The sequence below is a fragment of the Strigops habroptila genome, chromosome 5, assembly GCF_004027225.2.
Source record: "Strigops habroptila isolate Jane chromosome 5, bStrHab1.2.pri, whole genome shotgun sequence".
Lineage (NCBI taxonomy): Eukaryota > Metazoa > Chordata > Aves > Psittaciformes > Psittacidae > Strigops > Strigops habroptila.
Genome location: NC_044281.2, coordinates 930,068 through 952,435, shown reverse-complemented (window position 1 = coordinate 952,435; position 22,368 = coordinate 930,068). Strand labels below are relative to the sequence as shown.

Genomic DNA, 22,368 nt, shown 5'->3' with positions numbered 1-22,368 from the left:
GTGCTGACATCCTTCCCTTGCACCCCCTCCCAGTCCCCTCCCTGAGGATCTTGATCTTGCATTTTTCTCTGAACAAAGGCTTTCTGAAAGCAGGAGGCCCCACAGCTGCCTACTACTACTGGTTCCCCCTGCAACCCTGCTCGACTGAACTGTGCTCTTCTCATTAGCATTAACGTGAAAGTTGTTCTCACCCTATAGACTCTGCTGAATATTGGCTTTAACAGAAGGAATTGTACACCAAAATAACAATACCCAGGCTGAAATCAAGCTCTTCTTTTCTTCATATTGCTAACGTGCCCAGAGCATTTATGAAAACCAGGAGTCAACCCCTGGAGAAACTAGAGACATTGCCTGTGAATAGGCAACTTGGGTGTTTTTTCCTCCTGCCTTCTCATCTGCTGAACTGCCTTCTGATAAGCAACATGCCAGGGTAATTATCTGCAGAGATTTGAAGTTGCATATTTTTCTCTCTCTGGGCTAATATAACCCAGATGTGCAAAAGGCATGGTTTTAATCAGTCCTTCCATACATCCCATGACACTTGGTCACATGTGCACGTGTAGGTATTTGCATCACCCAGTAAAATAACTACATTGTACACAATTAACAGGCTGGCTGTCACACACCATTTAGTTTGCCCTTCTTTTATAGTAGTTTAGTGCTGCCTTCGAAAAAATTAGTTCTGCAATGAAACAATTAAATACTCCTAATAATTATAAAGCACTCATCCCATAGCTACAAAAGTTTTCCTAATAGATTGACCATGACTCTCAAGTAGTTTCACTGCAGGTAAAAAGGGAAGGCTAAAAGCTATATAAAAGTATAGAGACAGCATGTAAGAGCTTGGGAAACAGGGAAAACAGTGTTCCTCCAGCACTTGGACAGTCATTTAAGAGAGACACACCATCAAAGCCCATACTAGAAGTGCTCTATTGCCATCCAAGGTCTTTTTTTCCCAGAGCCAGTGACGAAGCCAGGCTCTAGGGAGAACAGAGCCCTGCATGAACTGCAGGGTCACTTAGTAACACCACACTGAACAGCACAGGAATCAAACAGCTGCTTCTCATCTCTGGTGACACCCATGGCCAGATGCTGGTTTTGCTGCAGGAAGTAGAGACAGGTTTGAACCCAGACTAGTCCTCCTCCAGTATGAGTATTCTCAGTATCACACTTAGATCCAGAAAGCTAAAGGAAACAGCTCAATGCACATGGGTTCACGTGGATTTCCAGCCATACCAGCACTTGCTGTATGGGAAACCTCTCCATCTAACAGCCCCAGCCAAGATGCTCCTCACTCACAATCTGCCTCAGGCAATTGCTGCCAAGACCTTGCTCTTACAGAGGTGAATGCATCTCAACAAGCTACCCTTACCTCTTCAACTGCTCCCTTAGCTGAGGGAAGAGACAGGTAACCAATCCTCCTGGCTGGCATGGTGCAGAGAGGAGCAAACCCACCACCAGCACCTCTGCTCTCCTTCAGAGGAAGCCACATCACCCTCTCCTCCTCACTAGAAATGGAAAACAGCAGCAGTCAATGACAGCAAAAACACCTGCTTCACCTTCTGGTCATCAGCTTGTTGATCACATGAAGAATGGGCATGAGTTTCAGCCTAGCAAATAAAACGTTAAGGAGTTGCAGATGATCAGAAACTGGTTCTCGTCAGTGAGTAAAGTAGATCTATTTCTTTCCTTTAACCCTAGCAAGGGAAATTAAAATACGAAGCAAGAGTATTTTACTTCAAGAGAGGAATGAAGTAGATGCTGGATGGGAAGCAGGACCTTTACAAACAATTTGAGTAAGACATTACCTGCTAGCAGACATGATGTGCTTTGAGTGCAGGACTGGCGTGACAGCGAGGGGAAGCACAAGGCAAAGCTCAGCACAACTTGGGGAAGATAAAAAGAATAAAATTTACACCATAGACTCCAATTCTAAACTAAATATGAGAGGTGAGTCTCAACCTTAGACCTAATTAAGCAAGATGCAAAATAACAAACTGCTTTCTTCAGAAGGATTGGAGAATGGGGACAGGATGACAGTAGTAAAAAAGGTTAATCAGAAGTTTGGTTTTCTTGGCTTTTTGTACAGCAGATTTTCCTTCTCTCATTAAATGCCTGCTATTCCTGATTTCTTAAAAAGAGAGAAAAACCAAGTCCAAAGCCCAATAATTAAACATCATTGACAACGGGCTTCATAGGACTTGCTGCTTCAAGGATGATGCTTGATGGCAGTGTGGCTGGAAAACAAAGGAACCAGGAAAGAGAGCAGATGAAAACAGAAACACCAAGCCACGAAGTCCAAAATACACCACAGTGATGTTTTCAAATGCCAATAGCTTTGTTGTTGTTGTTTAAATAATTCTCATTCTTCTAATTCAGCTTCTGCTTTGAAGTCCTTCCGCTGCTTGCAAGCCAGCCTGTTGCGGTACCCTGAGCAAACACTGAGCTAGCTGGAGGATTAATATTCCACTGCTAGCCTTCAGAGCCATCTTTCCCCTAAGTAAGTTACCCCTTCATCTTTAATTACCAAAAATAAAATAAAATTAAAAAATCAGTATTGCAGGAAACAGTTCTATGCTTCAACTTGCTTAGTAGCCAGCCCAATGGAAAACTTGCCCTGAAACCTGTGGTTATTAACTGAAATATTAAAACAGCATGATTATAAATATTCCCAAACATTTCTGTGTTTACTTATTATCATCATATTTTCAAACTACCTAACAATTCAATACCGTTTTCCTAATGAAAGGCAGCCCTAATGCACTTGAGACAATAGCAACAGGTAGAACCTAACAGCCACTTGCATCTTAGAGTGTAGACAGACTGCAGCAAACAGGACTATTGTTTTATTTACCCCATTTTAATTTCTTTTAAACATGGGAAAACAGGAAAACAGAAGATTATTTCCAATATGTTGACTCTATCTGCAAAAAATTCTATAAAAGCACAAAAATTAAGGTGTTTTTTCTGCTTTTTTATATTTTCAACAGTAATATAAAAATATGATGTTGGTTTAAAAGTCAGATAAGGTCCATGTTGGTAACTACAATTCTTTTATTGGACATATTTTACTGAGCATTGAACATTTGTTTATGTAGGCACAGATTTAAGAATAAACCACAAAATCAAAATGATAAAGTGCAGACCTGTACTGAGAAGCAGGCCTGGTAAAGTCAGTCTACTCTTTCAACTCAGCAGAGAAAAGAAAGAAAAGGGGAAAAAAACTGCCATTATAAGAGAAGCATATTATAAATTACATCCTGTGGTAACAGAACTATACAACCTCTCCTGCAAGGTCCACAGCACTGGAAAACTCAAGTCCTCTGTGTACAAGCACACTGCGTTTGTCGCAGGAAATAAGTTAGACTCTGGCTTACACAAGTGGTTCCTTTATATGAAAACTTAAAGGAGTACTGATTAAAACAGTTCTCAACATCATTTCTTTATATATTTCAGAATAAAAAATTATGCACTCAGAAACAGATAACAACCTCCCCCCAGCACAATGTTTCAGTGAACAGCGATTGAGAATGAGTGAAAGGGGAAGCCAGTGCAAGCCATGACTTTAAGTGATGGTCTTTGCCAGATCTCATTCCTGCTTACATCTGAATTTTCTCCTCAAGAAGATTCGGAGATAAAATGGTAAATTGAACATGTCCTTGTCTTTCCCCATCTCATAAGGGCAGTTTTCTACAGTTCTTAGTAACAGAGAAAAAAAATATATTTCCAGAGCTTGCACAAATCCAAAAAAAAAAAAATGCAGAAAACAAGAGGGAGAATAAAAACTAATATAAGCTAAAACATTATTTTGTAGTAAACAATAGAATATAACGTGCAATAGTGCAATTTCTCCTTTGCTGCTCCAACAACGAAGTCTTGGTAGATAGTCCACTGCATGTCAAGGTACGGCATCCCACATCTAACTACGTGCTTGTCGGGCACTGCTGGGTTTGCCAGGCTTTGGAGCCGAGTCGCTGAGTCCAGGCTCTCCCTTTCCCTTCCCGAGGTGGCGGAGTTTCTGATCCCAGCGCTGCATATTGAAAGGCAAAGAAATTATTAAGGAGATTGCAAAAGAAGAACTAAGCTGTATGTAAATCAACTGCATGTCTTTACAAACAGCAGCAACGAAATCCCAAGGACAAGGGATGATGGTTTTAAACTTAAACAGGGTAGATTTAGATTAGATATAAGGAAAGAAGTTCTTCCCTGTGAGGGTGCTGAGGTGCTGGCACAGGGTGCCCAGAGAAGCTGTGGCTGCCCCATCCCTGGCAGTGTTCAAGGCCAGGTTGGACACAGGGGCTTGGAGCAACCTGCTCTAGTGGAAGGTGTCCCTGCCTGTGGCAGGGGGTGGAACTAGATGATCTTAAGGTCCCTTCCAACCCAAACCAGCCTGTGATTCTGTAAGTGAGAAAATAAGTGAGTTCCAGAAAATGACACTGCCACCCAAGAACTGAAACTAAACAGAAGTCAGCCCACGGTGGTAATGTGCTATTTGCTCTGCGGCACTGGATTTTGTAAGGTTCTGCCAAATCAAACAACAATTTGGAATAAGATCTCCGTATCTTTTCACTCATGTCATCTCTGGATGTGACAAATGTGCACACACAGAAAATCCTGCATTTGTAATCAGAACAGTATTTTCCTGCCAGTCACCATTAGTGCTCTTGAAGAAAGTGTTGAGTGGAAGAGGAGACTGGTTTGCACTGGCACAACCATTATGTCAAATCAACAGCTGAGAAGTTACGTCGAAGTAAGAATATTCTGTGTAAAGTGACAATCCTAACAACATCGAAGTCACCTGATACTTTGCCATGCATCAAAAGATAAAAAGGAAATCCTTCCAGAACTTGCAAGGCATTAGAATACATTTAAATTAGAAAACATTAGAATAAATTTTCATATATTGCTTGCATTTGAGCTCATTGCTTCCAATTCACCATGACATGGCTTCCTTATCATGAACCTCCCTCACTTAAGCCAGGAAAGTAAATTTAAAATAGTTGCTAATCCACACAATTTGATAAATGAACTGTATTTAAATAATATTAAATCCAAAAAGTATAATTTTGTCTTAGGCTGGAAAACACTTGCAAAGCCCTTTTTTTTCTTCATCAGTATCACAATCCCAATGAAGCAGGCGTGTGTTGCAGAATTCACAGCTTGCCTACAGCGATAAAACACTCCCACTGCTTTTTTGAGACAGAGGTTTTGATTGCTGCTGCACTGGTGTATTTGGATAATTCAATGTATCCCTTCAGTTTACTCAGCATGCGTTTCTATGTAATATAGCAAATGACACACCAAGTTAACTTTTGATTCTTGATATTAATTAACTGGGGTCAGCATGTGTATTTTGTTCCCTCATTTTGAAAAGATTAGGTAGATGGTTCATGGTATTTGACTTTTGGTGAGGTGTTTTCTTACCTTTACTTTTTTACCAAGACGATCCTTCCATTTCTCAGCTATGGAGCCTTCCACCAAGAGTAACCTACACAACAGAGACAACCAATTACTCCATCAACAGGCAGGCACAAGCTATACAACCCAATACATGCAAGACAGATCTCTGTACCTGCCGAGAGCCCTGTGCTGCCCTGAATACCATTAAGGAGATGTACAGAGTCTCACCAAGTTTTCCTTTCCTGGTGGCTCTGAAGTTCAGCTTTATGGGCAAGGAAACAAACAACAAATATGCTCCAAGGACAACGCAGAAAGTTACCTGGAGCGCTCCTCATCTTCATAGCCCATAATGATGTACTCTTCGTTGGCATTGAGTGGTGGGCACAGGCAGCCAGAGTTCGTGTGAAGGTTTACAGTGTCCTTTGGGATGTTCACCAGGGAAGATTTTAGGATCTCCTTTACTTCCACTACTGCAGTGACATCGTGACATTTAGTTTTCACCTCCTTCACTTTAGCCCGAATGACTGGGAAAAAGTCACAAAGAGTGTAGTTAGCAGCAGCAGATAATGCAGGTCACCCCCAAGCCATTCTTGGTGACCTCTAGGATTAGTCTTTTGCATGGTCCATTATCAAAAGCTCAGCTGAACTCTAGCAATGTCCCTGCCCCCATCACTTCATTACTTCATCCGCTACTAAGAGAGTCCAGGTAGCTTAGTATATCTCATAATATAGTACGGCCATGAGCAGGAGTTATGTACCAGTTGAATTTATGTCCTGTTTAAGTTGGGCTTTAACTTTAGCAGCCCTTCTTCTTTGCCCTTTCCCCTTCAAATACATTTCATTCATTCCTTATATGCTCTCCTTCTCCCTCAAGCTGTAACTGCTCCTTTTTGACTGCTTGCAGTACAAGTGACCAAACTTAATTTGTCACTCTCAACCTTTCATGAAACACGAATGCGCATTAAAACTTCTCATATCACTACCACTGGATGACAAGCCCTTACCTTTTTTTCTCTCTCCAGTGACCCAGCACCAATCTGCTCTGCTCTTTATGAACTCCAAATGCTCCTGATCTTGACCCGATGACCTGTCTAATTGTTTCCTCCCTCACCCTTTCTTTTTGCCTTAAGTTGCATAGGAGGAAAGCTGCCTTTCATAGGCAATGCTTTTCATTTCTCTCGTGGTGACCAAGTGAACTGATAACACATGCAAATGCAAAATCAATCCAGAGGTCATGCTCTAGAGAATGCCACATATTTCATAGCTTGCAAACAAGAGTCTCTTTCCATTACAAACAGCAGATTCCCTGGATGCCAAATTTCTTCTAACTTATGTGAAAAAGGTATTATGGCAGAAACCATGGACTTACACATCTTCTCTCTTCACATGCTTTGCCCATAAAGACCATCAACCACCACGTATTGCAACCACATTAAATACAGCTGTCAACAATTAATAACTTGTGCATTTAATATATACAATTTATCCCAAGTGATCCACTTCCTTAAAGCCTTTTAAGATTACAAAACAAAATCTTGCTTTGGTTTGGAGTTATTTCAAATGTATTTTGAAACCTTTTTAATTTCAAGAGCTTGAGAAGATGGGCAGTAGCATGATCAGCAACTTTCTACCATGTGCAGGTACTAGTCACTGTAATAAAACAACATAAAACCAACTAGTCATCTAAAAATAAAATTACATCTGACTGAATAAAATCATAATATTTTTAGTTTTTAATAGGATCTATTTTTAAAAGAAGTTTATCTGACCATAGTTGCATAAATGCATAATCTCAATAAATATTACATAATCTCTATCATTTAAATGAAGTCTTTAAGTTCACTGAGCCCAAGCCTATTCATATGATTAATGGGAAAAAGGATGGGCCCAATTGTTCAGTTCCTGTGACATGTATTCTCTGGCTTCATTGACTTAATTGGCTTAAAACAAACAGTATGAAGAAAAGTAGCAGCCTAGACCTTTCCTATGCCTGAAGACCAGGACAATCTGGACAAGAAAAGACATACTGTGGACACCATGCACTTTTACAGATGTTACTGACAGCACAACAGATGCTCGCTGCTGGCTCTGATACCCGAGAAGGAAAGAACCTCGTATGCCTGTTAGATCCCATGGTGAGTTTGCAGGCACAAAAGTTAGTAAAAACATCCTTTCCTGCAAAAGCAGAGCATATGGGAGCTGGAAATCAAAGAGGCAGTTCAGACACAGCAGCCCAAAACGTCATTTTTGTCACATCCCTTTTCACACTAAAGAAGTGCATGAATCCCAGCTGCCTGCGCTGACACTGAAGTAACACTCAACATCAACAAAGACACTCTTTCACTAACATTAAGCTAATCCCCTCCAACCTTCTTATTTGGACATGTTTCAGGCCACATCTTCCTTCTGTAATAAGTGCCACTGGATTCGCCATCAGTAATTGGGACCAGAGGCTTTTTTAATGAAAATCTTCCCCTTACTGTAGCCTTAAAAATGTTGGGAGCTGGCCATGCAGCTGTTCTTACCATAGTTATAGTTGTTGCGTAGGTAGGTCTTCTGGGTCGCTTTTATAGGCTTGCATTTGCAGCGCTCTGTAAAACCAGACAGTTTTGTTTAGAACAAAAAGAGCACATGTTCAGTGACAATCTTTCCCAAGCCCCAAGCTCACCCCTAACAAAACGACTTGTTTATTACAGGCAAGTGAAACATTAAAAACCACGGGGCATTCCTGGGCTGTTCTGTTGGAAGATGTGGAACTCATGGTTGGAAGATGTTGAGATCTCATGGACCTCAAGTTTCCAAGAGAAAACTTGACACACTGAAGTTTCAAAAACCAAACCAAACTACTTCAAATAACTAACCCTGCAACAACAAAAAGACTTGGGAGTGTGAAGGGACAAAGTCTTCCATTTTAGGGCAATTCAAGGTTCAATCCTGGTCTCTTCTGTGCTTGCAGGAGCTGCAGCTCTACATCCTTCTCTCTTCTGTACTGCACTTACTGAATGCCCTCCTTTCTGCACCTTTAATTATACAGGCTGTAATACAGACACAGAAAGAAAATACTATGACAGGGCACAATTCAACATTTGATTTGAGACTGCATAGCTCAGCTCAGTTTAGCAAACTGGGATATTCTGGCCAGCAGGCCTTCACTATAAGGAATAGGATTTTTGTGGCTAATTCTCAACATACTGGTCATCTTCGGAGTTGTAAGATTTCTTACAGTGGCACAGCCCCTTTACTCCTGAAAATATCGAAGAGCTACAGTCAACAGATGAAGCATGTTGGAGCATAGGGGGATCAAGTGGCTCCCTCCTCTGAATGCTTCTGGGATGGTCCCAACTAAATGGAACCTCAACCATGTCCCTTCAGCAGTGTCTGGCAGGAGGTTCAAGAGAGACTGAGTTTAAGAGGTTGAATGGCTTCATTTGACTACGTCAGGTGTTTGGTGTCACCTCTGATACCGCTCTGGACTCCTCCTCAATTTTTGTGTAAATTTTACACAATTTTATGACGACCTAGAACCTCAGGTTGAATTAAAATAGAAGCATTATTAGGCCATCCCTATGGTGGTAAGGACAGCCTTCAAAAGACAATACAAATGAGCACTGTCCGAGCAGCATTTCCAGCGGAGCAGCTTCCAGACAGCTGGGAACAATAATGGAGGTAAAAACATTTTCATTAGTGCCCAGGGAGTGCTCATGCTGAAACTCCAGACCCATGTGTTCATTAACACCACCAATACTGCATGGCTGTTGTTCTAAAGCAAATATTTACTTATTTCAACCTAGTGTCTAAGTGGAGTTTGGTGGAGTCAATTCAACCAGCAGGTCCCAGTATCACATGATCATCTATTTTGACATTTGACTTACTATTTAAGTGGAAGTAGATTAATGCAGCCTATTTCTATACACCATCGTCCTAAAATACCAATGCATATAAGCTAGTGATTTAGTTATATCTAACATGAAGAGTCTGAAAAAGAACTTTTTTTTTTTTTTGCTATATAAGATTTCTGCATATTAAAAAAAATTAAATGAATCTTGGTTATGGACTTCTCAAATCATTATTTATTTTCTATTAAAAGAATTTTTGAAAATACAAAAAGAAGAAAATAAAACAGGAAAAGAGGAGAACATTTCAAAAGACGAGGATATTGTTTCCTTGAATTTCAAACACGTCCTCAGGAATCTACACGTAGAGTCCTACAGACTTCAGCTTTTTTATGAGTCTGTATTACAATAATAAAGGCAGAGAAGGGAAGTGATTTTTGGCTTCCCTTCTGCCTGTGGGAGCTCATGCATATTTTAAGCCAAATTATGCCCTGTTTTATAAGCTGCCTCGAAACAGACCATAAAAGATGTGCTCCTATGACCTACACTTGCACAGGCATCTCAGCATTCAAGTCCAACAAGTCACACACTTTAATGTTCTCCTGCTCTACAGTACTTTGCTCTGTGGCATGAGTAGAATAAAATAGTCTAAATTACAAGACATTAATACATAGCCTGAAATTTCCCTTAATTTTAAGATGGCATTGGACTATTTTATTAATTTTTTTAGTCTTGTCATAGAAACAAATTATAGACTTGCCTGTGTTTTTAAGGAAGGATAACTCCTAGTTGCCCCAATGCTTTTCAAATTTACATTTCAAAGAACTTTACAAAACGCTGCATTATTCCTAATTACTATCTAGAGATACAGAAACTAACACGGAGTCACTTGCCAAGGTCAGTTATAACGTCAATTGTAGAGGCAGAACCAACCCGTCTCTCCCAATTCCTGTTTCAGTGACATTCAAAGGAAGCACAATGTGAGTATTAGAGAACACATATTTGATTGATGCTTGTTTCTGGCAAAGTTGAAGTTTCCTCGTGGAGTGGGAACACCTACAGAAGGTGGCTATAAAATGTACTGTATCTCCTGATGCTGAGGGGAAGTCCCATCTTGCATGATAGCCTCTTCTGAAGCTGCCAGAACTACCAGGAGAGCCCCAGAACCACAACGTCATGTCCCAAGCAGCAGAGGCTCACACCAGGTTTGACTAAGATCTCAGCTAACTTTTCCATTAAATAGTCTTTTTTAATACAAGTCAATATAGGACTAACAAAAAACTCAGAATCTCTACCTTTGAAAACTTCTCCTTGTAAATGTCGAAACAAATGGACTACGCAGGAAGAAGGTACCAAGAACTGTGCCATCTTAAATATACGTGCGTGCACAACCTCAAACCTGTCTGTAATACCAACCAGTACAAGCACTCAAACCTGGCAAATGCTTCCCTGATGAATTAAGGATAAAAACCACCCAAAATCTGGAAAAATGTCTAAGTGACTCAAAAAGAATCTGACGAAGCAAACAATGTAGTTCACCATGAAGAGAGGTACAAAAGCTCCCCTCCAAAAAAGCCCCATGCAGACTCAGAGGGAAAGTTTTGCCAGTTATAAAAGGTGCCTTGAACAGAGGTAACGCATGAGTGCTGCTCACTGCAGCAGAAATGGTCTTTGTACCATGACAGGCAGTGATAAAAGTCACCCTTCCTTTTCATCAGCAGTTTTTCTGCCCACTTTCACCCAATTTTTTGGATGGTGTTTTTTAGGTCTGGTTTTGCTTTTACTAGTCAAAACGTGTCACAACAGCAACAGACAACGGAGTCTTACTCTTCTCTCTTCCACTGCAGCATGACTTACTGGTATTACATGCCATCTACATCCCTAAGGACAGACAGCGCTAAAGATATCTGTAGTATTTTTGATATAAGGTGATGTTGAAAGTATTCACTTTACTTTCGTACTCAAAGTGGAGCTAGTATGCCCCTTGTAGAGAGTATGAAAGCCACACTTGAAAATGGCTTAAAACTAAGATACTAAGATTAGGAGTAAAAATCTTCAGAAAGTATTTCAGACATGGTCTCACGCACAAGGCAATCTGAAGTGAAACGTGTTAAGGGACTTATTTTATTGGCTTTTTGTAACTGTAGCTGGCTTTCTAAAGGATGTACACTATGATTTAAGTAACTTTCTGCACCTACATAGCAGCTACTTTCACATTGGGAACTACTGATCACATTTTAAAACTGTATTATAAGCTGTATTATTAATACCTTTTTACAATTTGGTCACAGAGATTAATGTTGACATTATCCAATATTATGTAGGAACACATTTTAAGTTCCACAACCACCCTTCGGTGTTTATATTAATAAACCGAGCATCAGCGCGCACTATTGCTCACCAACACCTCATCAAGACATGATGGCCAACACTAGGTTTCCAAGTGTCTTCTTCTTGACAAGGGCCTAAGCAGAAAACTTGTGAAGGAATTGTAATAAAATTCAAGGAATCCTACAGTCATTGGCTTGCTTGAGCAACAAATTCCCATTTCTATAACCTGCTAGCTACCAACCTCGGTCTTGCTTCCTTGCATTGCCTATGCCAAGTGGTAACACTCAAGAGGTTTGACTCAGTTCCAGCAAAAGCAAACCAAAAAGTAACAGGGAACCTGCTGGAATAAAACCAGTCTCAAAGTCTCAACCTCCTCAGGTTAATGGCAATTTTGCCATTAGTTACAAAGAGTGTCGGATTTAAGCCATAAGTTTTAAAGTCAGAATTAGCCATTATCTTCTCTGGTTTTGCCTTGTGAAAATACATTTAGTGATTATTCTCACTGTTCAATAAAAAAGTCTCATGAAATCAGCACAGCACTCTTGATTTGATGGAGATTTTGCCTTGACAAAAGCAGAAGAGATGGGCACTAAACGGTGGGCTAAAGAGTTAACCGAGTTGTATACTGAGAGGTCCACAGGCTGACCAGCCCCAAATCTCAACTGCCCATCGAATACAAAAGCACAATCTACAGGATTCCCAGACAAGACAGAGTATTTAAACAATACCCAGCAACCCCTCTTACTTGATCAAATATTAGATGGATTGAAAGGCTATAGCTTATTATACAGCTTTATTAAAGTGTACTTACCGATGCCGGCACCTCTACAGTTGCCATTATTGGAATCCATAGGGAAATCTGGCATGGATTTGTAAAATATGTAAAGAAATGTTAGTATTTTTAATTTGGTATTATTTCAATACACCCACATTACAACGTTTTCTCTTTCTCTAATATTTAGTATATTAAAACGTCATCATTTAATTGATAAACAGATTGTAATGGTCTACAGGCCAGCTGGTTAAAGCTGACACAGTATCTTATCTGAACCTCACCCAAATCCAGCACATGATGTTAAATGCTTTAGCAAATTAAATATCCCGTTTCTACTAGCACACAGACTGGCAGGTTTAGGATGAGGATGGCAATTTATGGCATGAGTGTCTACAAAAAGTACATGTACTGTTTGCATTTAATTAGATGATGAAAGAGAAATTACTTTTGGTTTGTTTTTTGGGTTCCTGAGGAAATCAAACCAACCAACCACAATCACATCATTGAAGCAACTGCCAAAGCAAATGTTTCAGACTTTTCCCTTCCCCTCAGTTTAAAAACATACTGATTATTTTGAAGGACAGATAAGGAACAGAAGGAAAAAAAGGCACTATGCCCAAAGAACTGCTTTTAGACACATTCATAAGTGGACTGTGTCCCACATTAGTAAAATGCACAATTTCAAACCTATTGTTTATTAAATCACACAATTTAATGAATTTATACATATATTTAATGATAAAACCCAAGTATGTTAATGCACAGAACTTTGTACATGTTAAGGAGAAAAAAAATTCAAGAGAAACAAGATTTGGGAGAGAGCCAGTATACTTTATTACAATGATACATAAAATGGAAAAACGAATGAGCTTGCAAAGAAAAAGCACTTCTTCAAGTTTGCATGCCCAAACGTTTATGCAGTTTTTTGCAATTCTGGAAGCTGGTATGATACAAACCTTTATTATATCCTTACATTATCATTCATGCAACACCACTGCTTTTACAATATAGGACAAGTGAATACCTGACCATGTAACAAAAGCTCCTCTATTGCAGCTTGAGCTGTAAGGATCTGGCCATAAGATAGCCCAGGGCAGATGATACTTGGTATAGGTGAAGGTATAGGTTTAGATGTGTGAGGTAAATTTTAAGGGCTGGGGCCATTATTTAATCACAAATTCTGTAAATATATATTTAAAATACCTGTTTACAAGAAATCTAGTATTACTTAGTTAATCTTCTAACTTGGCCATCCTTCTTTTTAAAAAAATACTAAAAATCTTCACCTTAATACATATTTATACTATGGCATTGTGAAACTTCCTTTTCATAAATGGGGATATGACTAAATGACAGAGCAAGAGTAAATCTGAAAAACAACTAATTCCCTCACTAACATAATAATTAACTTCAAAAAAATTGAGACCTCAGGAATAATTATTCCTACCAACATAAAGAACAAAGGATATACAAAGTAGCATAGATTAAATGCTCTTACATCCAATATCCTGTTGCCAATAAAAAAAAATCACATCAATTTTCTTTCAAAGAAAGTTCCAAACTACCACAGGATCTTAGTTTATAGAACAAAACCAACATTTTCATGGAGCCAGTTTGGTCTTTGATTAGCAGGTACTTCCACAGCAGCTGTAAGGCTTCCCCATGCTGCCTTGTACCAAACCAAATTTCACACGCTAATTCCTACTTACTGCACCTAAGCTATTCTCACATTAAAAATATCCCTGTTGTTATCAGTGGTTATTAAAGATTGTGACTTCTACCACTTGTACAAGGTTGAAAAAAGAGGTCTTCATCAAATTTAAATGCTTTTTACGCTGCATCAGGTGCTTTCTTGTATTCCAGGACTTGAAGAGAGTGGAATTTAAATGGTTTTCCTCTTGCAAATGGTAAGTAAAAGGATGACCACATTTATTCTCATTCTTCCTCTCCTGGACCAATCCTCTGTTGCCCTGTTCATTTAGCTGAATTGTAGCTTTAAACCTGCAATTCCTTCTGACATAGTAAAGCATAGAGAATGCTCGGGTCCATACACTGACCATCTTCCCATCTACTCCCACTGCAGACAGTAGTCTGCAAAACCTCCAAGACACCAACCAGGAGAGGTGGCTCTACCTCTCCATGTGCCTAAGTCTGGCCTGAGATGTTTCATCACTCCCTGGGCATTCAAGACCCCTGCAGAGAAAGCTCTCCACGTTCACTGCTCACCTCATTCGGCTGCCTTGGCCAACTTCTCAGGTCACCTTCAAGGCTGCCTGGCTTTGCATGTGGACAAGGCAACCTTTCTGGTGCTTCATGTGGCCCAGCAAGCTACAATTCCTACCAAAACAGGTACTTCAGCTGTGAACAAAGGGATGGTTTGTTCACACCTCCAAGGCAAATTCCCAATGCAAATAAAATGGTTACTGGGGTGTCCTGGTTTCAGCTGGGATGTAAGTGGGCAGAAAAAATCTTCATCAGCAAAGGAGGCATGGGAAGTATCATATTAAATGTTTTACATCTTTACATGCACAGAGGGAACACGGAAGGAAAAAGAAGCCTGGAAGTGCACTCTCCCCTCCTAAACCAGGGCTGATCCAAGCATTCATGACTTTATGATACTGTTCAAGCAAACCAAGTAGATTCATTCTGGAATTACAACTCAAAATAAACCAGAGCCCAGTAAGGGGTTCACAGCCTTCCCTGACCACACTTGGATGTACAATGCTCATGTGTCTTGGCTGAAGAACTGTCCTTCAAACTCACACCAATGCAAGGGCTGGTAAACACTCAACAAGCCCAATATAAACCTGGTCCTCCAAACAAACACGGAACTAAGTTGCTTCCGACCAGAAGGTCCCTTGCACTCCTAGGTACATCACTCATTATATTTGTACCAAATCACAACATGCCACAACCTCAATCCATTTCCTTATTCTCCAGCAATTCATTCATTCACCAGGTCACTCATCCTGCCCCAAACCAGAGGTTGCGGGTATCTGATGAAGCAGCTGGCTGTGCAACAGGAGTAATTCAGACATGGTGTGCAGAACAGCTATTAATGGAAACAGCTTCAGAGCCTGCATGTAGGCTATGGTGTGCAGAATGCTGTGCTCTGCAACTGTGGTCAGAGCAGGGTGTCTTGTCAATGACCAAAGAAGGAGTAAACAGGTACTGATATGTCATGTCATGATCCATTTCCCTACTTACGAGGGCTTGGGCCAGGCAAGCACTGACCTTGCCTCAATACTTACCTTTCCTGGCATATTCATTCTTATTTAGGGAGCAGTTCCTACTGATGGAGAGGAGAGTGGGCTTGTGGGGGGACCGGTGACCTCCACCACTGTACAGTACGCCTCGGGAAAGGCTTCCCATCTCCCTGATCCTTCCCCCAGTCAAGCTCATACCGCCTAGTCCCTTCTGCATGGGGAAAGGATGGGAAAAGGGTCTTGGGCTAGCCCCGCCACCACAAAATCCCACTCCATGACCCTAGCAGGCTAAGGGGCAGAGACCTCTCTCCATCAGGAGATGCACACTGCTCATTCCTCCCGTTGTAATGCAGATAGGCGTAGGGGGGGAGGAAAGAAAGCTATTTTTAAAGATAAACTGCTGACTTCCTATTGTTCCACTTCTCCTCAGAGGCGACCTCTGTGCCAAGTCCTGTCTGTGCAAAACAATCTTTTTGAAAGAAGTATCTGTCACTGATGATCAGCAGGATTGCCAAAGAGGAAGTATCATCCAGAGATTCAATCCAAAGGCTTCCAATTTAATGTTGTTTAAGAGGAGGGGAAAGAATCCAAACTGTTTTTTTCCAATAATCCATTTTTATTAACTGCTTTTCAGAGGGGTGCTATATAAAACAAAAGAAAACCCCAACCAACCAATCAAGCAAAAAACCCAAGAAACCACTAACAAGGAGAGCTGAATAAAAGCCGCTTGCATAGAAAGCGTACAAAATAACAATGCCTGGGACCACAGATATGGATGAGAGGTTTGTGAAAAGGAAAACAACTTGGTAAAACTAAAGTTTTGAGCAAACATCTTACTTATGTCAGAGTTCATATAAATAAATAAGCTAAAAAAACCCACAAACAATTGAATGAAAAACAACAGAGAAAGAGCCAAAAGTAGCACAATCTTGATGTCGCTGCAGTTAAAGAATATGGCCCAGCTATCACTGAAGCCATTCAGGCACCCTGCTCCAAAGAACAAAACCACAGTGAGTGGCTGCTGCTTGGCGACTTTCTTCAGATGGAGAAATCTGTGAACCCCATGAATTAAGGAACTCTTCCAAAATGCATTAATTCACATCTTGTAACCTACTTCAGCTCTTAAAAGCAAAGTAGAAATAGGAAAATTGATCCTGGTTAAAGTTTAACACAGACCCCTGCAATTCCAGGTCGCAGAGCAGCCTGCAACATGTGGCTGCTCCACATAGTGAATTACTCCACATATAAAATCCCACCAGGTTTTGATGACATTTAATGGCCTAGGAATTGACTTGATGCTTAGACTGCAAAAGCCATTCGAGGGGACTCAGCCTACAAAGGCAGACGAACTGTAGCGACAATGGTAACAGCATCAATGGTACTGTCATTAATAAGGTTTAAATTCCCTTATTTACTTTTCCTGTCTTCTTTTGGGCTTAAAGCTTGCAATGAGTTTGTTCTTTAACTGCTTCTGGGTTTTGAGCAAATGCCTGAACAGATCTCAACTTTATAAATGATAACCTGGGCACAACTGCTCATCCTCAGTACAGTCCCCTAGCACCACTGTGCATTTCGACTACCATTAGTAGAGCTACTACGCAAAGCCTGAGTCAGAGCAAAGTTGATCTGGAGTTTGGAAACCACTGTTTTGGAAATGAAGTTAATAACATGAAAAACAAGCACGAGAAACAGCTCTCTCACTTTTCTTTTAAGCACACAACGCCAAATTCAAATATGGGTTACTGTGAATTCATCCAGGCAGACAGGCAGGTACGGAGGACTTGGACTACATGAAGGAATCATGGGTTAATATGATTATATAAATATTTATATGATTATGGGTTTATATGGGGTTTTTTATCTTAAAATAAAATTTTAGAAAAAATGTCTCCATCACTTGAATAATCTTTCATTTTCTTTAATGACTAAGGGTGGATTTTTTTTTTTTTTTTTTTTTTTAAGAAATTCAGAGTTCTCTTCAGTCATCTTATGACAGTCACCCAAAATGGCTCAGACACTAGCTATACATGGTTGATACATTAATGAGATGTTGGAGGAAAGAGAAGCAGCATCATAAGGTATCTTCAAGCCATTTTTCTACTTAAATAAGATATGGTGGGACAGACCCAACAGACAGACCTGTTCTCCAATATACATGGTACCCATCACACCGCTCTGGTCTTACTGACAGTTGCCTCTTCAGAACAGGAATAAACATGTCACTTGAGTTATAAACACTCTGCTAGACAGTAGCAGACAAGCACACGTGCTGAAGTGCTTTTCTGAATCAGCATTCCAACACCAACAATGGCTGTGGTCAGGCTGGTCATTTATTATGTGTAAAATCACAGACAGGTCTCAACACTGATATTTTAGATTCAAGACGGTATTTGTCTGTCTGCACTTCTTGCTGCTTTACAGACTAAAGAAGATTTGACAGGAGCCTGAACAAAGGAAGCAGATAACCTGATAGATATGAGGAGGAGTCAGTGTACGCACACAGAGACTGAAATATACGGAGCAAGCGAATGGGACATCCTGCTGATGAAGACAGCTTGAACCAGTGCCTGTGACCAGAACTGCTTTCATCCCCAAAAGCACAGGACACAGATGCAGGATCAAAGCCATAGGAGACATCAGACATTAGCATGCAGCAATCTGACATTTGGGATGTCAATGTGTTGTCAAGAGGCTTTTTCATCCTCCATCCTGGACTGTGATCTGTTGGATCCTCCACAAAAAGCCACAATATTCAGCGTCATACCTGCCCCCAGCACATTCACACCAAACCTGAAGCATCCCTCTGCTGCCTGGCTGTGAAGAAACCTGGGTGTTTCTTTCGTTATGTCGTTCTTTCATTATCCCAAAGCTAACGAAAAGTCAAGCTTCCCACACAACATTTGTTTGAAGGTGGTCTCTGTAACTTGAGCCCCCCAAATCCCCACTGCAGTACAGCAGCTCACACTCAGGTTTTGGAGACCAGCACAAGCTATCCCTCTAACCAAGCACTAAACAAGCAGTGGCTTGTTTAGACACAGCAGCGGCTGCTCATCCCTTTCAACATGTCAGCAGTCCTGAAGAACACCACAGAATGTCATTCGTTCCTGCAAAGAGGAAGTCTTAGACCTTCCTTAGCACCCAGGCTGCACACAGGAAGAGGTCCCAGAGGATGTTCGTGGAGGACTAACAACCTGCGCCCCAATAGCTGAAAGGGAACTTCTTGATGGGATTTGCCACAGATGTTACAAATCACGGTTTCTCCACATTTTGCAACAATCTACTGGGCACCGGGAATGCACCTCACCGGAGGGGAACTTCCCATCTTTTACCGCAACATCAGCAAAAAAAGTCAAATGAACTTCAAATGCTCTTCAACTTGGCACCACTGAAATAAGAGTCAAGACTAATTACTTTAACGGTGACAGGGAATTTTCATGAGCATCTGCACAACCTCTTCCTGGGCACAGAGGAGCAGATGGTAACTGATCCAGCATGATGTTCACTTGCTGCAGCTTCTTGCAGGCCACTCAACCTGCTCCTGCATCCGGCTGAACCGTGCACTCGGAAAGATGCATGGTCTGATACTGGAAAGGGAATGGAAATCGGGCTTCCCGAACCCTGCACCTGCTCCATCTGACATGTTGTCCTTCAGGCTCCTGCCTTACAGAAGGGACTAGATAGATGCATTAACTCTCACCAGTAATAATGTACGGACCTCAAAAGGAAAAGAAACAGTAGAATCCTGTTAACTTCACAGGTGGCAAAAAATGGAAGAAAAATCGAGATTTCACTTCTGAAAAACAAAAAGACCCTCTTCTAAAACAGAAACTCATGAAACAATGGATTTATATTTCTGCCTGCTCTACGAGATGGAGTTTACAGACAGCACAAGGAGCAGGAGTGCTTAGGAGATAAAAGAAGAGCAGGTATTCTGCATTAGGCAGCTGGTTATTCGTGTCTTCTACTTGGCTGCAATCCTTTATTTGGAGAATTGAATTTGGAAGTGTTCACCTTACTTCTTCCTAGAACAGGAATCCTTCACTCTGCTTTCTAAGGAGCAGTTTTATTCCCTCAAGAAGGATTCTTTCAGTCTGGTGCATAATGCATCAGTTCAAAATTTTCAGCCCAGAAATGAGAATGTCATCAGGTTCTCATTCGCTGAAAGAGAGTGTTCATGGATCCAGCCCTGGAATCCCTCAAAGAGGTTATTGTACTGCTGAGGTCCTCAGAAATAGGTAACTCGGGGGCAATTTTAGCCAAACTTCCTCCCTGCAGATTTGAATGTGATTGCTTTCAGATCGCTGAAGACCTGCCAAGCCTCGCGCAATCTGGAGCCATTTTTAAGGTGGTTTTGAAAGCACCTCAATGTTGCAGAGAAAGGTGCTTGGTGTTCGAAACCACATTGCCCCAGACCATCCCAGCAGGTCTGCGGCCCCCAGAGAGCAGCAGCAGCAGGGAGGGAGCTACAGGCAAAAATAGCTGGTTGGGTTCACAGGCTGGGGACAAGGGGGAAGGTAGGATGGAAAGGTGTGAGGGGAGTAGGTAGAAGAGTTAGAGAGAAACAGTTAGAGAGAAACGCTGGAGATACCAGGGTGTATGGTCACCGAGTTGAGATTTCAAGAGGTGAACTTGATGGAGCCAGAGAAGGACCGAGGTTAGTCTGACCTACCAATAAATGGGGAGGAGTGGAGAGAGCAGCTTACCTGCGAAGGCTGAGCTGGGGAGCACAGTCAGGAAACCGAAGCGTGAGGTTTTGTTAGTAGAGGAAAACAGGAATTACAGTGTTTGGCATTGCTGGCAGTGGGATACATATAGCATTTGGTAATGGGACAGAAGCACAGTCAAATACTGTGCTGAGCATAGCATGGTAAAAAACCCCTTTCATTCACAGGCCACTGCTGGGGAAGGATGGAGAGGTGGGATGGTGGGATCCACTGCCAGAGTTCCCACAGCCTGGCAGCACAAGGAGCCCGCAGGGTGTGCGGGTGCTGCTCTGCCTCAGCCTCCAGCCCCTCTTGGGTGCTACCCTGCCCCAGCTCTGCTCACCCACTCCTGTGATGGAGAGGTCTGGCAGACCCATCAACAGTGCAGCTTTACAGCAAGGGAACGGAGCTTGGTTCCACCAGCAGCAAATGCTTTCCTCAAGCAAGACAGGAACTGTGGTCATTTCGTAGAGGTCAGAGCTCACTGGGGACAACAGGAGATGCTCCTGCCTCCCAGTACCCACGGATGGCAGCCGGACACTGGGCACCAGCCATCCTGTGGAACCACAATGAGTGCAGCCAGTGAGATAGGACGCAGTGAGAAAGCCAAGGGGCTCCAACAGCCCCTTGGAGGCTGCGGGGGTCAGCTACCATCAGAGCTACCTCGGAGGTAGCCGGGAATGAGTAGCAGTGGAAGGCTGCACCTCTGCTGGGCTCCTCTTTGGACTGTAACTTGTGAGCCCAGGGACCTGATGGGGAACCTGTGCTGTAACTGTGCCTCCAGCGCTGACCCGAGATGAGCTTGTTTTCTGCTCATCAGCCGTGCACCTCCAGCACTGGCACAGGAGGAGGCTGTGGGGGGACCACGTCCTGCTCTGGACACGGCTCCTTCCAGCAACCCGCTGGCTGCGCCCAGGGCGTGATGGCAGGAGGGGAGCAGCCCCTTTGGGGTGGCGAGTGGCCGGGGATGAGCCAGGGGCTGCTGTGAAGGCGAGCACCCCGGTCCCGGGCGCCTCTGCCTTCCGAACGGGCACCGCTGCCGGCGGAACAGCAGCGCGGGGCATCGAGACACTTCCCGTTTGCACGAAACGAGGGCTGTCGCTCCCGCGTTCCCCGTCGCGACGGCAGGGCTGTCACTTGTCACACACCCTCTTTCCCAAGAGCAAAACTTTTCCAGCAGCGATGCGGCTGGTGAAAGCGGAGAGAAAAGAGAAGAAAGAAGCGTGTGTGTGGGAAGAACAGAGGCTCAGAGAAAGTCCGAAAGAGCGGAGAAAGGGCAGGACCCCCCGGGCGGGCTCCCCTCCCTGCCTCCCGCTCGCCGGCGCCCATTGTCCGGGCGGGCGGGCACGGAGCGGCCCCGCGCACTCACCGGCGCCCTCGGCGGTGACGATGGCCTCGGGGGAGATGCAGACGCCGCGGTCGTACAGCGGGAGCTCGTCGCAGGCCAGGCTCTCGGGCCAGGCGTGGCGGTACCGGATGAGGACGGGCTCGCAGCCGGCGCGGGCGCGCTCGCACACAGACTTGCAGGGCTTGATGGGCTCGTGTTGGAAGTCGATGGTGCAGATGGGCGCGTACATGGCGCAGAGGAAGAAGAGGAGGTCGGGGCTGCAGTTGGTGCCCAGCAGCCCCTCGAACTGCTCCATGGCCAGCACGGCGTTGGCCTGCGTGCTGTGGTGCAGGTGGTTCGGCATCTTGGTCATGTTCCAGGGCAGCGGCTTGCACAGCGGGATGCGCACCGGCTCGCAGGCCGCCGCCCGCCCCGCCGGCGCCCGGCCCAGCACCAGCAGCCCGGCCAGGGCCAGCACCGGCAGCCCCCGCCACATGCCCCCGCCGCGCCGCGCCGCGCCGCGCCCAGCGCAGCGGAGGGGCCGAGCGGCCAGACCTCGGCGCGGGGGGCGGCTCCTCCGGCCGCGGCGGCCGCGCTGCCCCCGGGGCCCCGCCCGCAGACCGGCCCCTCCGCGCCGGGCGGGACGGGGCGGGGCGGGGCGGGGGTGCCGCGGGACCCGCCTCTGCCCTCCGGCCGTGCCGGGGAGCCCCGCGCCGCCCCGTAGCCTGGCACCGAACAAAGGAGAGCTGCTCCGCGCCGGGCACGGACGGGAGAGGCCCACGGTGTGAATAGG

At 43.4% G+C, this 22,368-nt stretch overlaps 1 protein-coding gene across 2 annotated transcripts; it reads right to left on the bottom strand.

Annotated features, from left to right (window-relative positions):
• Positions 1-3,034: 3,034 nt before the first annotated feature.
• Positions 3,035-22,217, bottom strand: FRZB (frizzled related protein). 2 transcript variants are annotated; one of them, XM_030485725.1, is made up of 6 exons: positions 21,618-22,217; positions 12,376-12,423; positions 7,926-7,991; positions 5,720-5,924; positions 5,425-5,488; positions 3,035-4,030 (listed from the first exon to the last, which is right to left on the bottom strand). In XM_030485725.1, the coding sequence occupies exons 1-6, from the start codon at positions 22,069-22,071 to the stop codon at positions 3,920-3,922; spliced, it is 948 nt and encodes a 315-aa protein (XP_030341585.1). In that variant the 5' UTR covers positions 22,072-22,217; the 3' UTR covers positions 3,035-3,919. The 2 variants fall into 2 exon arrangements, with proteins under 2 accessions (XP_030341585.1, XP_030341586.1); XM_030485726.1 differs by lacking the exon at positions 12,376-12,423 and having other exon boundaries at positions 21,618-22,206.
• Positions 22,218-22,368: the final 151 nt, after the last annotated feature.